The sequence below is a fragment of the Spermophilus citellus genome, assembly GCF_964194105.1.
Source record: "Spermophilus citellus genome assembly, chromosome: 4".
Taxonomy (NCBI): Eukaryota; Metazoa; Chordata; class Mammalia; order Rodentia; family Sciuridae; genus Spermophilus; species Spermophilus citellus.
In genome coordinates this window covers 162,259,399-162,276,682 of record NC_138185.1, presented here as the reverse complement: position 1 = coordinate 162,276,682, position 17,284 = coordinate 162,259,399, and the positions used below count along the sequence as shown (strand labels likewise).

The 17,284-nt window shown below is 34.5% G+C and overlaps 1 protein-coding gene across 4 annotated transcripts in view; it reads right to left on the bottom strand.

The window, feature by feature from the left end:
- The window catches only part of GPHN (gephyrin), a 612,413-nt gene that overhangs the window by 18,345 nt on the left and 576,784 nt on the right, over positions 1-17,284 (bottom strand). For all 4 annotated transcript variants that reach the window (XM_081290454.1, XM_081290455.1, XM_081290456.1 and 1 more), the window contains 2 exons: positions 15,767-15,854; positions 2,867-2,940 (listed from right to left, as the gene is read on the bottom strand). In XM_081290454.1, the coding sequence (XP_081146580.1) occupies positions 2,867-2,940; positions 15,767-15,854 (162 nt within the window). The remainder of the gene's footprint in view (positions 1-2,866; positions 2,941-15,766; positions 15,855-17,284) is intronic.

The window sequence follows — 17,284 nt, the reverse complement described above, 5'->3', positions numbered from 1 at the left end:
ATAACATCAACTATATAAGTCTCACAATAATCCCAAGAGGTGACAAGCATAATCCCATTTCATAGATGAGGAAAAAAGTGAGAGATTATACAATTTGGTCAAAAAATCACTGAGCTACTAAGTTGGGAAATAAAAGAGTTGAACCAAGGTTGTTTTAACATTATGGTTCACAAATCTTTGTGGGATGTTCTGTGAAGTGTTAGTACATGAACTTTGTGACCTCTATTTAGATCTTCTGAGACTTTTTTTGTTGTTTACTTCTTGATTCTTTGCTGTGTTTTAGAAAAATGAGATTAGATTGTCATATAGATTTTTGGATAAGCAACTTAGCAATGATTATTACTGTGTGATGAAAATAATTTCCAAGATATATTCTTGATAACAGCTATGCTCACTATAGATGACCATAAAATCAGTGATTGGTAGATTGGTTGATAATAATGCTTTTCTGAGTATCTCTGTCTCTAAAATGACAAAGGTAATTATATTGGAATGCACTAAAAAGAACAAAGCTAAACTGTATTTGAGCTTTTTATATTTCCTTTTCTTCTACTAGTAATAATTACCTTTAAGTTCATCTTACCTCTAGACAAGTATAAGTATAAAATTCTGACTAATTAAAGGAAGCCCACTTAAACTAAATCACTTTATTATAGCAAACCAGCACCCAGATAATAAGAGTAAGAAAGGAATGCAAAATACTTCTTGCTTCTAGTGTATGTAAAGTAAATTTCAATTATAAGGCCACTTAAATTTTGCATCTTGCAGATAGGTCATAATAGGTAACGTGGTTTCTCTAAAGGTACTCACTTTAAAAACATTCTACTTACAAGGAAACATTGTGCTATCATGCATTATTAACCCAAGTGTCTTACTGCTAATCTTCGAGATTTCTATTTAAACTCTGGAAACCTTTTTTCTTGGAATTCAACACTTATTGTTCGTTTTGATCTCTTGAAATCAGAGTGTAACAACATTTATACAATGACTGAAGTCCCAAAGTATTTGTAATGAGTTTAGAGAGAATAAACATTAGGAACTGAAGAAGCAAGTAGTAAATAATAAACTGAAAAAAGTGTGAAAATTATCACTATAGGTGTTGTATTTTAAATAACAGATATTATGCAAATAATTCTCTAGAGATAAGGGCAAGTTATGTCAGCTTCCTTCCTGCCACGAAAGGAAAAATTAATTCAGTTTTTGAGATTAATGGAAAGTACATTGACGGGCTTTTGGGATGTGTTCTTTCTTCTAATCAAATTAATACCATCTAAAGGAATACTATCTAAACCTAGCATAACAATATTTGCTTATGACAAAATATTATCCTTAATAAGAATGATACAAATCCCACAGTTTGAACAAAAAATGGCCCTGTCAGCAATAGCCACATTGGGGCACATTCAATACAGAAATATACTGCTAAGATGATAAATTCTATCAAACTGTGGAAAAAGCTTTAGTGATAATCTTAACTTTATATAAAATGACCAAATCATGGAGGTAAAGCCTAATCTCTGTCCTAGAATTGTAACCAGGTACTAATAAATCGGGCATATTAGAAGGGCTGGCTTGACACTCAAAAGGCTTTGGGAATGTATTGATGCTTCCCATAGCTCCCTGAAAACAACTGGGAAGCCACTACTCCATTCTCTTAGAGCATTTGACAACATATCATTCTAAACTAATGCATCATTACTGTTGTACTTTACAACACAGAGGTGTGCTGAAATGCTCACCCATATGCCAAAGTCTTTGAAGAGGGAATCAAAGGTTCATTGAGTAGCAGGGCTCTGAGCAGGCAGACTACGCTTGAAGACATGGCTATTCATGTTTCACTAATACCAATGTTTGGCATTCTTTGAAGACTTACAATTAACTACAGAACTTCCCTCCACCTGCCCTTCCTTAGATTATTATTAGACTTTAGTAAATATGAAAATATTGGTATGTGGTTACTTTTTTTCCTCCCCCAAACAATGTGAAATCCCACTTATGAAGTATTCTTGTGAAGAATAAAGAAATTACATCTAAATCTAATTAAATCTTTAGATCTAACTTTCAATCTATAGAATATATGGGAAAACAGGAACATTTTAAACTCAACCCATGGATATAATTAGCCAAATCCATTCTCAGGACAAGTGATTCAGTTTCTCTAACAATTCAGTGGCATAACCAAAAGGGAGAAAAATGTCAAAGAGGAGTAAATATTCTCATTTAATAGAGACTTAACTAAATACAAGGAGTGGAACTTACTTGAACCCTGATTCAAATGGAACAATTATAAAAAGGCATTCTTTTTCTTGACATGTGGGAGGAATTTGAATATGATAAGCATATTAGATGCTATTAAAATATTATGTTTATCTAAGAGAATGCTATGGTTATTATTATTTGAGATGTATACCAAAATGACATGATGTCTACCAGCCCTCTCCCACCCTCCAAAAAAGAGGCAGGGTAGGGGGGATTAATAAAACAATTATAGACAAACATTGATAGGTACTGAAGCTGGGTGATGGGTACACGGCCCCGAGGGGTTCATTGTACTTTCTTCTTTTATGTACATTTGAGAAGTTTCATACTAGACTGTTTAAAAAAAAGAGGATAAAGTAGTTTGGGGAGAAAGAAAAAGAGGAAGAATAAACTGGTCATGGGAATTAAAAAGGAAAACCTGCTTTGCTTTGTTCATACCAAATTCACTGATTCATAAGGAAGATGAATACTTATTTGAAATAGGAGTTGCACTTGTTTCTTTTATTATCACAGTTAACTTAAAACAGAAAATGTAAAAAGAAAGCAATTAAAACTTGATCAGTTAGAGTAATCCCAACCAACCCAAGAGATAAGATTATTTTCATACCCTGGTTTCATAAAAACCCTGCCAAAATGGATCTGAGCATGAAGATCAATGTCCAGCACCTGCTTGAGATAGTCCTGCAAACATCAAAAAACAATCACTTTACTTTCAAACATTTTAATATAAGATTTTCAACACTTTAATGAAGATAAAATGAATTTATAAGATTGTAAAGAAACATCTTTTTATTTTAATGAAGATGATTTACTTAGAAAATATGACTTTATTCCTTATTTGTTCATTCATTCATTCAATACATACTTGTTGAGTGTCTGGTAAATGTTGGTACCAATATAGGTGCATGAGGATATAGCTTTGAACAAAAGAGAAAATGTCTCTACCTTCATAGAAAGTATATTCTAGGGGCTGGAATTATGGCTCAGCGGTAGAGCGCTCGCCTAGGATGGGCAGGACCCAGGTTCAATTCTTAGCACCACATAAAAATAAAAAGGCATTGTGTTGTGTCCATCTACAAAAAAAAAAAAAAAAAAAGATTCATATTCTCTCTCTCTCTGTCTCTCTCTCTCTCAAAAAAAAAGTACATTCTGGTAGAGGAAGCTAGATAATAAGTAAAATAGCTAAATAGCAAAATAGTATAATATCTTTACTTGATAGATTATTGTCTCATTTCAGACAGAATTTTATGCCTGCGAAAGAATGTTAACAAATATATCTTATGAAGTTATACCTAGGAAGGGAAGCCACATCTATGTGTCCTACTCTATTCTTCTTTTTTTAATTTTTATTTATTTATGGTGCTGGGGATTGAACCCAGGGTCTTGTGCATGCAAGGCAAGCACTCTACCAACTGAGTTATATCCCCAGCCCCTCTATTATTCTTTAAAAAATATATATATTTAAATATATTTAATATATATATATATATATATATATATATATATATATGGTTGTAGTTGGACACAATACCTTTTTTTTTTTAAAAGAGAGAGTGAGAGAGGAGAGAGAGAGAGAGAGAGAGAGAGAGAGAGAGAGAGAATTTTTAATATTTATTTTTTAGTTCTCGGCGGATACAACATCTTTGTTGGTATGTGGTGCTGAGGATCGAACCCGGGCCGCACACATGCCAGGCGAGCGCGCTACCGCTTGAGCCACATCCCCAGCCCACAATACCTTTATTTTATTTATTTTTCCTGGTGCTGAGGATTGAACGAACCCAGGGCCTCGAATGTGCCAGGCAAGCGCTCCACTGTTGAGCCACAACCTCAACCCTCCTCTATTCTTCTTAATGGACTTAAAACAATATACTTTCCTTGAAGAGAGACTTGGACATTTGCTCACAGATTACCAAATCTAAATAAGTCAATTAAAATGAAAAACAGAAGCAAACTGTGACAGATATTCTGCTAACAAAAACCTACACTACCCTGTGGTTATGACAACCCAGAGTGATCTGATAAAACCTGATCTTTGGAATGAAAGGTAACACTCATTGCCCTGCAGTTGGCTTTGTAAAGAAAAAAAAAATTACAGTCCTTAAAATTTCTCTTAATTAATGCAACCTCTAGATCTATTACTGAATTTCTTCTCAGTAGATTAGAGTATCTACCAACTTGCCAAATTTTTTTATGTTTTACAAGCTATGTATGTGTATTTTTATATATTTGAAGTCTATATATTTTAACTCTATATAATTTCCTACACATATATTCTACGTATATATTTATATATATTTTAAATATCACACGACATTTTGCTTCTTAATCCTTTTTGCATTTCCAAGATTCTGAATCCTTTTCCCTAAAAAATTCTAGTACAGATATGAACAATTTTTGTTTGATTGAAAATTTTTTTATTTCATCTTCATTTTGGAAGATAATGTTTTGCTGGATATACAATTCCATATTGGCAGTTTCCTGAAATTTAGAATGCCAGTTCATTATTTTGTAGGTTCTATCATTTATGCTTAAATCATTTGTTATTTTCTTGTTCTCCTGAACACAATAGGTTCTGCTGGAACATTCTATGTTGTTGGTTTTCATTAATTTTGCCATGATTACCTAGGTGTAGTTTCTTTGCATTTATCCTGTTTGAGATTAGAAGAGATCCCTGAAACTCTGGCTTACTGTCTTTTTATCATCTTTGGAAAACTACTAATATCTCTTAAATATGACTCTTTCTTTCTCCACTCCTTGAACTTCAATTATACATGTTAGACCTTTTTACCATATCCCCATATGTCTTTTATGTACTTTTCCATATTTTCTATTCTTTTAATAAAAACTTCATTTGGTTCTTCTCAGTAGATTTGTTTTCTAGTGAAATCTATTTATAAGAACCGAATAAAAATTGTTATTTTTTGTAAATATACAACACTTATTTAAAGTCCATGTGAGACAATATAAATACTGGGATCATTTTTAGGGCTATTCTAGAAATTTTTTTCTTCCCTTAATTTGTAGACATTTTGTTCTTTCTCTGGTAATGTCTGGTAATTAAAAAAAACTAAAGCCCAAATATTATGTATAAAAAATCTGAAGAGGCTCTGGATCATAATACATTTCTTCAAAATTTATCCTGGCAGTTAATTAAGGTAAACTCCAATTATACTGATCTTATTAGGGACTGAGATAATTTGATGGTAGACTTCTGTCCCTGTGAAGGCTAGTTTATTTCTGATATGTCCTTATTTCTAGAGCAAAACCCTTCAAGGGTTTAAACTGATTTAAGTCTCAAAGTTTGTGGCAGGTTCTGAACTCCTAGGCTGATAAAAAAAATCTACTTATTTCATTAGCTTCTTAGCTACTCTTTTATGCTTGGCTTCTTGTTTCATTACCTCCCTCCCACCTCACTCTGGTTAGGAAATTAGTAAATTCTTTGAGGGAAAATATGGTGACCAGGTACAATGGCACACACCTGTAATCCCAGAGATTCAGGAAGCTAAGACAGGTGGATTCCAAGTTTGAAGCCCTAAGCAATTTAGTGATTAAATTAAAAAATAAAAATAAAAAGGGCTGGTGATGTAGCTCAGTGGTAAAGCACCCCTAGGTTCAAACCCCAGTGTCAATAAATAAATAGATGAATAAACAAATAAGGTGAAAGAATTCCAGTTTGATTTCTCAGTGGTTCATTTTTCTCTGAGATCTTGGTGTCTTGAATTCTTGCTATCTTAGTTGTTCTCTTCAGACACTGCCTTTTCTTCTTTAAAAAGTTTTCTACAGCTTTTATAGATGAACTTGGTCTAAATATTCTGTTTTATCATAGCAGGTACAAAAATCTTTGGGTATTTCTCATGTGCTCTTACAGCACTATACCCTTCTGACATCGTGCATGTAAGTTCTACTGCTCTTGCTTATAGTTCCTTATTGGACTACAAAGTTTGTGAGCCCAGGGACCCTTTCTATGTGTGTGTGTGTGTGTGTGTGTGTGTGTGTGTGTGTGTGTGTGTATGATTGTTTATATATATAATCAATGTATCCCTAGTGAATATCACATACCTTTCCCTCATTCATTAGTTCAACAAACATATTTTAGTGCTTTTTGAATATCAGGAATTCTGTGCTGAGGATTTAAGAGTAAACAAGACAGACACAATCCCTGCTACAAAGAGGTCATTCTATTTTACTAGGTGCAAACAGACAATATCAGGTAGACCAACAAATAAAATAATTGCCATTTTTTACATGTTATGAAAGATATAAGCAGGTGCTAGCATAATGAATAAGGGGTGGGGTGGAGAACAAGGAAAGTCCATTTTAGAAGAGATGGTAATATATTATCTATTCTTGAAGGATAAGAAGGATTCAGGCATGTGATGTGTAGACGAAAGAGAAATCTAGAGTAAGGGAAATAATATATGAAGGCTTCTAAAACAGTAAAAAGTGTGTCTAGAACTGAAAAGCCAACTGGAAGCAGTGAATGAATAGGTCAGAGGCATAAGCTGTAGCTGCTGAGACAGGTAGAGGTTATTCCAGCAGGGCCTTAGGTTATGACACAGAGTTTGAAAAGCAGATGCTTACTAAATGAATGGGAGGAGTATATAATTTTTCTTGAAAAAAAATTCTTGTTTTCAAAAATTCTCTTTTTAGATCTTTTAGAACAGGAAGGAGTGCTTCATTTTACTGCGGCATAGGGAAAGCATTTACCAGATATAGTGATACAGACAGACTGAGGATCACCATTGTTCTTAAATTTTTGTCTACTTATTGAAGCAGGAAGAATATTTTGGTATTCTGAAACCTGGCATCAGATGAGAAGAAGAAAAACAAATAGATGAAGGAGCAAGGTCTTTTTTTTTTTTTCAACTCTGGTAAAGACAAATATCAGTGTCAGAAAAGTTGTAAAGGCTTTGAAACAAACAAAAAACATTGCTGGGTTTGTCTTTGAGCTATTTTACAGCAATTATCTGTAGAAAACTGATGTAAATGTAATGGACTAAATGTACCCCCCTCCTCCTAATTCATATGCTGAGAACCTAATCCCAATGTGATGGTAGGACCTTTGGGAGGTAATAAGGTCATGAGTGGAACTGTCATAAATGGGATTAAAGCTCTCAGAAGAAGAGGCCAGAAAATTAGCTAGCTCTTTTTCTACTACATGAAGATATAAGGAGAAGTCAGCTGTCTGCAGCTGACCTCTGGAGGAGAACCCTCACCAGAACCCACTGTATTGCCATCTTGATTTACAAATTTCCATGCTACAAACTGTGAGAAATAAATAAATATATGCTGTTCAAATTACCCAGTTTATGGTATTTTATTACAGCAGCTTGAGCTATGACAGTGAACTAAATGTTTAGCCAAAGAAATATGCAAATGAACACTGTCTGATGAATATAATTGAATACATCATGGGTATCAACCAGTTTTGCATCTATTAGCAACTTTATTTCAGCATTCCTGACTACCTGTGTGTGTGTTCTTTGAATTCCCTTTTGAATCAGTTGTAATATCTTATGGTTTCCATATTATAAAGTTAAAAAAATATGTTACACATGTTCATTTTACATATGAAGTACATAGTTTAATCTTTAAAAATTATACTTCAATTTTAGAGACTCCATTGAGATGCCCCACTGATTTATTTGATAGAATCAATTAAACTTCATTGCCAGATAAGTGTTTTTTTTGGGGGGGGTACAGGGATTGAACGTGGGGCACTTTACCACTGAGCTACACCCCCAGTCCTTTTTACTTTTTGAGACAGAGTTTCACTTAATTACCCAGGATGTCCTCAAATTTGTGATCTTCCTACCTTAGCCTTTGGAGTTGCTGAGATTATAGGCATGGGCCATAGCAACTGGCTTAGAGAAGTGCATTTTATGGGTTGCTTGAACTTGGAAATAACTTTTCTTGGTTCCTGGGGTGAATTCAAAAGAGCAGTATAACTCTTTTAGTTTCTCTATTTTGCCTTGGTCCTTTTTTTGTTTCTGTGTGCAACCAAGAATGTATTCCCCCATGTGACAGCAGTGATTGGAAATCTGGTTTTATGGCCTAAGCATGTGGTGATAGCTGTAAGTGGATAATACAAATCTATTCTTAATAAAGACAGATAATCTAGTTTATTAGTCTTTCTTGTTTATTTCTCTTATTGTCCATTTCAAGCCCAAATTAAGAATTCTGTGCCTTCTAGGAAAGAAAATAGCCCTTTATTAGTATACAGATTAATTTATGAGTGGCTGAAATTGTAGAACTTAAGTGATCATGTTCCTTATGGGTCTAGGTGTCTGTAATCCAGAAGAGCACTTATCTTACTGAGTGTGAGATGTTTTCTTGTTTCAGAGGGGTATTCATAAATTAGATTATATTGTATCTTAAAAGTGCTCTGTTCTGATTGGGTTAAAGAGATAATAAATGCTTATATAAATAGAATATTTATAAAATTCTAGATAATAAAGAAACTTAGAGCATTTATTTATTTGTTTATTGATTTTATTAAGAGATGGTGTATAGCTATTTTGCCCAGGTTGGCCTCAAACCCAAGGTTCAAAGGCTTCTCCTGCCCCATCCTAATGAGTAGTTGGGCCTACAGACACATGCCACTGTACCTGGCAAGTTAATATATTTTAAATGTGCTACACTGAGAAAAAAAAAATCATACAATTTTAAGACTCCAAGTTCATATAGTGAAGATAAATCTTTGGCAAATGTGACTAGTGTAATAATTTTAGTTAATAAGAACCCCCCTACCACCAAAAAAAGAAAACTCATCCATATTATTTTCTTTATCAGTGTTAAATATAATAAAAAGTATGTATTTTATTTCAATTGGGTGTTTCTCCCCCAAATGAACTAACAATATTCTTTACATACCAAATGAACTAACAATATTCCCACATAGAATTTAAGATTATAAAAATGTAAAACTGAGTCAGGCATGGTGGTGCACACCTTAATCCCAGTGACTTGGAAAGCTGAGGAAGTAGGATCCCAAGTTCTAGGCTACCCTCTACAACTTAGCAAGATCTTAAGCAACTTAGCAAGAGTGTCTCTCAAAATAAAAAATAAAAAAGTGGTTAAGCAACTCTTGAGTTCAATACCCTATACCAAACAAACAAACAAACAAACAAAAAAACAAACCAAACCAAACTAAAACTAAAACTGAGATCAATGAAGGAAAATAATTACTCTGAGAAACTTAATTTCTTTAGTTATGTGTTTTGTTTGTTAGTTTGAAGGCATGGGAAGTGTGGCTGTAGAAAATTGTATTCTGTGTGTTTATGAGATTTGCTAGTCTGCTAAAATGATTATATATGATTTCTCAACTATCAGTGTTTTCTCAAAGGAATAGAAATTAGTTATTTTCTTAAACATTATAATTAATATGGGTATTTATAATTATGCTAGGATTAATAATGACAAAGTATATATGTAAAAAGAAGTATAATTATAAAAAGAAGTATAATTATGTGTGTTCTTGTGTTTTCCAAGGGAAAATTTTTCTTGTTTTAGTTTTTTAGTTGTATTTCTTGTGTTTTCCAAGGGAAAATGATATTTTTTCTTTTTCTTGTTTTAGTTTTTTAGTTGTATATGGACATAATACCTTTATTTTATTTATTTATTTTTATGTGGTGCTGAGGATTGCACCCAGTGCCTCACATGTGCTAGGTAAACACTCTACCACTGAGCTACAATTGCAGCCCTAATTTTTTTTCTTAAAGTCAAGTTCCCCAAATTTTTGGTCTCATGACCCCTTTACATGCTTTAAATTAAAATTCATTAATAATTTTTGTTTATGTGTTTTTTAACCTAAAAATATTTACTGTATTAGAAGTTAAAACTAAGAAATTAAGAAAGATATTTGTTGGTTCATTGGAAAATAGCAATGATGAAGCCATTTCATGTTAATAATACAAGTAACTTTTTTGGGGGTGGGTACTTCAGGTTTAACATAGGGGTGCTTTACCACTGATCTGTATCCCCAGCCCCTTTTAATTTTCTATTTTTGGGACAGGTTCTCATTACATTGCTTAGGGTCTTGATAAATTGCTGAGGTTGACCTTGAACTTGTGATTCTCCTGTTTCAGCCTCTCAAGTTGTTGGGATTAAAGATGTGCACCTCTGTGCCCATCAAATAATAAATTTTTAATAGATTGTTTTATAATTTTGAAGATCTCTTTAATGTTTATCTTAACATAAGTCTGCTAGTCTCCTGTCTGCTGCATTCAATTGAATGAGATATCACATATCCTTTAGCTGCTGGGAAAACTACACTGTATACTCAAAAAAGAAAAAGAATAAAAAAGGTAAATAAAGTCCTAATATTCTTAGGAAAATAGTTTTGACCTTGTAGGCCACCTAAAAGGTCTCAAGGGCTCTGGTACTCTTTTATTTGAAAGTAAAGTGTCAGTTTTTACAGAATATAGAAGAGTAAAATCAAAAACAAAACTTTGAAAGTGACTTTTATTTGCCTTGGTTTATACCTCTGAAATGAAACTGAGAAATACATAAAAATTTTAGTGAGTTCACCTCATCCCTATTCCTTTTTTATTTTGAGACAGGGTCTTGCTAAGTTACCTACAGCCTTGCTAAGTTGCTGAAGCTGGCCTAGAAGATCCTCTTGCTTTTTTGGGGGTATTAATTAATGCTTTTTCTATTATATGAAAAGCTTTTATTATTGTGTATTCTGCCTTTTGTGCTTTATGTTTGTCTCTAAGAAATAAAAAAGCAGGGCTGGGGTTTTGGCTTAGTAGTAGAGCGCTCATCTAGCATGTGTAAGGTGCTGGGTTAGATCCTCAGCACCACATAAAAATTTAAATAAATAAATAAATAAATAAATAAATAAAGGTATTATGTTCGACCACAACTAAAAAAAAATTTAAAAAAATAAAAAAACAAAGAACAAAGATTCCTCATTTATGAATGAGTGAAACATTAAAAACATGTTATTTTCAAATATTTCAGTGTTGCTTTGAAAAATTAGGTAACTAAGTAATTCTTAAATACATATGATCCTATCATAATCAAGTACCCATTTCTCTTTTGATAACTCCTTTGATTTTGTTTTCTAAAAGTCAGACCTAAATTTAGGGGGAAAAACTCAGAGTATCTTTTACATCTAAAATCTTTGAAATTTCCTAGATAAATTGGGTGTGGTAGTGCATGCCTATAATCCCAGTAATTTAGGAGGTTGAGGCAGGAGGCAGGAGGCAGGACTGAAAGTTCTAGGCCAGCCTCAGCAACTTAGCAAGGCCCTGTCTCAAATAAAAAATGAAAAGGGCCAGGGATGTAGCCTTGTGGTGAAGCACCCTAAGTTTAATCCCCAGTAGGGGAAAAAAGAAAAAGAATTCTTAACCAGAAAAATCACAGGTTTGTTTTCTCATAAGAAGACATGCTGGAGCGGGGCTGGAGTTGTGACTCAGCGGTACAGTGCTTGCCTCGAATGTGTGAGACCCTGGGTTCGATCCTCAGCACCACATAAAAAATAAATAAATAAGTGAAATAAAGGTATTGTGTCCAACTACAAAATAAATAAAATAAACCAACAAAAAAAGATGCTGGAAATAATTAGGCTTGTTTGATGTGCTACTATTTTAAGAACTGTCTTATCTGAGAAGATATGCTCAGTCTGCCCTAGGTTAGATTCATATAGGTAAAATTGTAATAATATGAAGATTTTCAAATTGTTTGCTTTATGGAAAGTCTCTGGAGATTTGACAACGTCCTCCCTGTTTTTGTCTCAGGGACACAGTGAGCAAAACATTTATGAAATTGGGCTGGGGATTAGCTCAGTGGCAGAACACTTTTCTAGCATGCATGAAGCTCTGCATTTGATCCCTAGCACTGCAAAAACAGAAAACACACACACACACACACACACACACACACACACACACACACACACACCGAGTTATAAAATATATCCCAATACACAGTTTTACTTATTGGCAAATTAAACAGTCATTGAGAATTCATTATCTATAGAAAGTTTGTTTTATTCTAATGTTTGTCTGAAGGCTATGATAAGCAAGTTGATAATATGTGTCTGGGACAAGACAGATTCAGTGCACTACTGAAAAGGACTATAATAGGTACACTAAACTACAGACATTTCAAAGAATAGCCTCTTGGATACAGTTTCTGTATTGATAAACTTTGGATAACTTTTATTCCACAGCAGTGGACTGAATCAGGAATTCCAGAGCTCTTTTGTTTGTAAGCAGATAGTTTCATGAAAATTAAACTGCTAACCCAAGAGCTAACAGAACAAGAAGACATAGGACTGAATGAAGTGTAAGGAAGATTTTACTGTGTATATTTATTTGGGATATTGGTAATTAGTTTAAAACATTTTTGTGGCTGCATTGCTCTAGATTTGGAAAAAAAAGAAGGCTTATATGGTCAATTAATACTCTTGTGTTCAAATCTGGCTAAACCTACTGAGATTAACCCTTTTTTGTGTTCAATAATAATATCTGAGATACTCTGATCATCTGGGTGGTGGAGACACTGTTGGGCAAAAGTAAGAGACTTTGAAATGGGCAAAAAAGATTACTGCTGTCAATTTAGGTATCCTTCTGGCATATTTCATTATCTTTGAACTATTTTATCATTTTGTAGGGTGTGAACAACTTACAGTAATGCATATGATTCTTTAGTTTTCAAGGCAAAAATCAGTTATTATTTAAATTTAACTGAAAACTTTCAGTGTTGTATAAAGATGAAAACTGTGAAAAAGCTGTGTGGGGGCGGGATGAGAAGATCTGTAGAGAAGCAATAAGCAATGGTGGAAGAGGCATTTCTTCTTGGCAGGGAAGAGGACAGAATTCTGTGGGTTCTGCAAGCAGCAGGGGCCTCTCCTTCCACTCTGCTTAGCAGGTCATTTGCTGGGGAGGTGGCCAGACTTCAGAAGAGATGGCTGAAGGAAAGAAGCTGGCTTTCCTGAGGCTCCCCACCTCCTCACCATCCTAATGCTGGTAGCATGGCCCAAAGAAGCAAAGACCTGAGATTGAAGGGCACGTAAGAACACTCTGGACATTTACAGTGTAGACTAGACCAGATGTGTTTCCCTGATGCTTTCATGCTGCTTGAGCCCCTCCAGATTCTTTGGCATAATTCTTGGAGGAAGTGGGTCTCAGTTGTGGCTTAAATAAAATTTCCTGCCAGTTCTGTTGCATAGGTGATTAGAGTACAATTTAATCAAATAAATTTCTTGCATACCTAAATTTTTACATTTAAGATTCATGTGTGTCTTCTACATAATGCCTCTGGATCTTCGTTTATTTCCCTGTCTTTTCAGTGACTGGTTTTCAGGCTTTTCTTTCTGCTACCAAAGTACAATGAATTTCTTTTTGGGAATATAATTGGCAGGAGTTTGCTTCATGTTTTACTTCTTTCTTCCTGATTCCTCTATCATCTCATTGTAGTTCAGAAGGTAATAAAGACAATTATAAGCTCCTAGGGCATACTTTGGCAGGCCCAGGTCCTAAAATCTCTCTCTTAGTAAATTAAAGGTGTAGCATAAGTGTCTAACTGCACAGAATATAACATAAATAAAACCAATATACTTTATTATGTTGGCCTTATTTACTTGTAGTTTATTTGTAAGCAAATCCCTAGGATAACTGACATCTTTGTTAACAATAATGAGGAAGGTTAGGTTCACAAGTGTTCTGTCCTTTCTAAGGTTGAGCCATACTGCCAAGCCCATGTGTGCTATAACCTTCTTGCCTCTCTAGAAGTAGTAGAAAAGACAAACTTTATATCTGTCAAATAAGTATTATCCCACAATTAAATTCATTAGAAATTAAGACAAACCCTATATGAAACAATCCCTGAAAATAACAAATTTGTCATATAAATAATCCTGGCTTCAGGATATGTTCTTGTGATACTGAGAGCAATCTCGTAGTAATGAAAATAGACAAGCTGCAAATTATTTTTTATAGTCCGAAGCAACTGGCTCTACTTGGAGCTAAAGACTTCTGGGAGACTTGGAGGAAACACTAACCCAGCCACCTATCTGAGAATACTTACCTACGCTTCAATATTCTCACACCTGAATGTAATTTGACATTGTACTCTTGAACTGAGATTCTTTTTTTTCCTCTAGTTTTTGGTAGCAAGTGCTGTTCTCAAATACTCTATCATGAAAGTTTGTGAATGGAAGTTAGTAATTCCTTGTTCAGGGTATTGAATTCTGAATTTGCTTTCAAAGCCAATGCTCTCAAATTCTAACATTTGCTCTTAAAGTTCACTGTCTAAAGAGGCAGATTATAAATTTAGGCAGTTTTGTAACTACAGTGGGCAGGGACTAAGAACAAGTGTATAAATGCTAAATATATACTACATGTAAAATACAGCTTAAAATAAATCATATTCTTAAAAATATGAATCTTGTTATAATTTTCAGTTTAAGATTAATATGAGATAAAAGAAAACAATGGGAAGGAATTATAAACTGGCAAAACATTCTGTGATCTGAAATATTTTTGAGCAAAAACATACGTTGGTTATTGCAGTAAAGAATATTTTACTTTAATAACATTCAGGCTGGGTATGGTGGTGCATGCCTTTAATCCCAGCTACTTGGGAGGCTGAGGCAGGAGGATCACATGTTTGAAGCCAGCCTGAGCAATTTAGCAAGATTCTGTCTCAAAATAAAATAAAAAAGGCTGAAAATATAGCTCAGCAAGTGTGAGGCCCGAGGTTCAATTCCCAGTATGAGGAGTGGAGACCATTATTCACGGATCCAATAATCATCACAGCTAACACATTTCATTAAGATATATAAACTTAATGACGCCCAAATATTCAAATTGGGATTTTTATAGGACTAAGCACATACCATGTACACATATACTTAGCCCCAAGAAATCATACATATTCATGTATTTATACATATATTCATTACATTATTATTAAAAGAAGGGCAAAAGGAGTGTTTAGTTTTTTCTTTCTTTCACTTCTGGGAAGGTAAGCTATAGGATCTTGTAAGGTCTGCAATAAATATGTGGTGAGATATGTGGTTGGCTCTGGGAGATCATGTTTTAATTTAAGTGGACGTCTTGGGGTGCAGCTTATAGGTTTAGTGCATGCATAGGCCCCAGGTTCAATCTCTAGCACCTAAAAAAAAAAAAAAACTGAGTAGAAGGGAAGACATTGGAGCTTTACCTTGGGCATAAATATCATACAAAAAGGAAGTCCTAATATACTAAAATTCATGACAACCAAACAAAAAACAGAGGTCTCCAGGGAAAAAGAAAAACAAAACCAAAAAACCAAAAAACCAAAAAAGCATTCTGCAAGTTGCAAGATTCTCTAGGCTGTTCCTGAGGTATGCTCTCTGACCTATGTGCACTGTATTCTTTTTGTAGAGACAAGTAATTTCTGAAGGCCCATGGCTTTCATCTTTATGGGGGACTGGTTAAAAATACCAGACCACAGTTAAATGACCGTAGGCAAGAATGTTAAAGGGGATAGATCTTTATGAGCCCATTTTTCATACCTTTTCCCCCATGGATACGCCCCCCGATGTGATGATGACATCAGCACGACTGATACCCTCATTCAAGGCATTGAGTAAGTCATCTGGGCTGGAAAAAATAAAGACAAATAAATTAATAATACATATTAGATATAGTGCCAACTTAAAACTGAACCACCTTATTCACTGAGTAGGCATTACCATGAGTACAGCAATAGATTTTGCATGAAGTGAAAATCAAAAGTGTCTCTGATCAATAGAAGCATTCGTCTTATTGTGGAAAAAGGATCTTGTAAATGTTCAAGTAGTGACTACTGGTGCTTTCACAGTGCTTTCGTCTCAGCAAGGCTGTCCAATGAGGGGAGCCAGTGTGGTGTTATAGGATGTCTAACAGTTTTGGATTGTCTAGGAATATCTTAGTTTCAGTGCTAAAAGTCACATGTCTTCGCAAATCCCAGGCAAACCAGGATAGTTAGTCATGCTAGATGTTGGAAAGATCCTATAAGTCTCATTAGAGGGAGTGACTTAAGTGAGCCCCTGAGAAATGGACTGGATTTTGATAAATGGGCATGAATAGGAAAGGGCTTTGTATGCAAGAGGATCTGCACTATCAAGAGCTGGAACAGTGATTAAATCTCTTCTGTTACCTAGGTTGATGTGGATGATGGTTTGACTAGAGTAACAGACTTGTCTGGAAATGACTGGTTTAGACAGGGTAAGGTATGATTTTACAGGGCCCTTACATCCAAGAACAAGGAGTTCATCTAACAGGAAATAGAGGGGGAATCCCTAGAAATATGAAGAGCCCATAGGTATTTATTGGGAAAAGAAAAGGTAGAGAGAAAAAAAAAGAAAAAGGATAAGGAAGGCAGAGGCTGTAATGAACTTTTCTGAGAGGGTAAAAGTTCAGGATGAATCTTAGGGATTGATACTAAGCACATTCCTGACTGTCAGCAGAAAAGGCCAGTGCACCAGGCCCTTTGATGACATATATGAAAGGCCTGGGGAAAGAGATGAAAAAGATGAAGGTCCTCATTATTGCATGTTAGGAGGGTTGTAAAACATCCCTATCTTGGGATTCATGAAGTGAAAATAAACAAAATCAGAACTTAAGGAGGGACTGGATGGCAGAGCGCAGCTGAAAGGAACTGTTAAACTACTTTAAATCCAAATAAAGTTCCTGGGCAATGTGACCTGAACCTAGAATTTCCCTTTAACTGATGGAGTATAGAAAAAGTGTCTTTGAGGACTACATGTTCAGTCTCTTGTTTTTCTGAGAACTTCTAAGATAGAGGAGAGGGTATTTCCCTTTATATTACTTGACTTCTTTTCCCTTCTGCTCCATAGATATCTAACATGGTCATCTGAAAAGGAAATGATATTGGCTTCTGGTTTTCTAGTTTCTGCTTTTAGTCCCTCTTGAGGCTGAGCTGTATTTTTGCTCTTGAATTCCATGAGATAACTCTCTATCCTCCCATTATCTGAAGTCCCTCTTCTGTAAAGCTGACTTCAACAGACTGTTATTTGAAATCAAGTGAT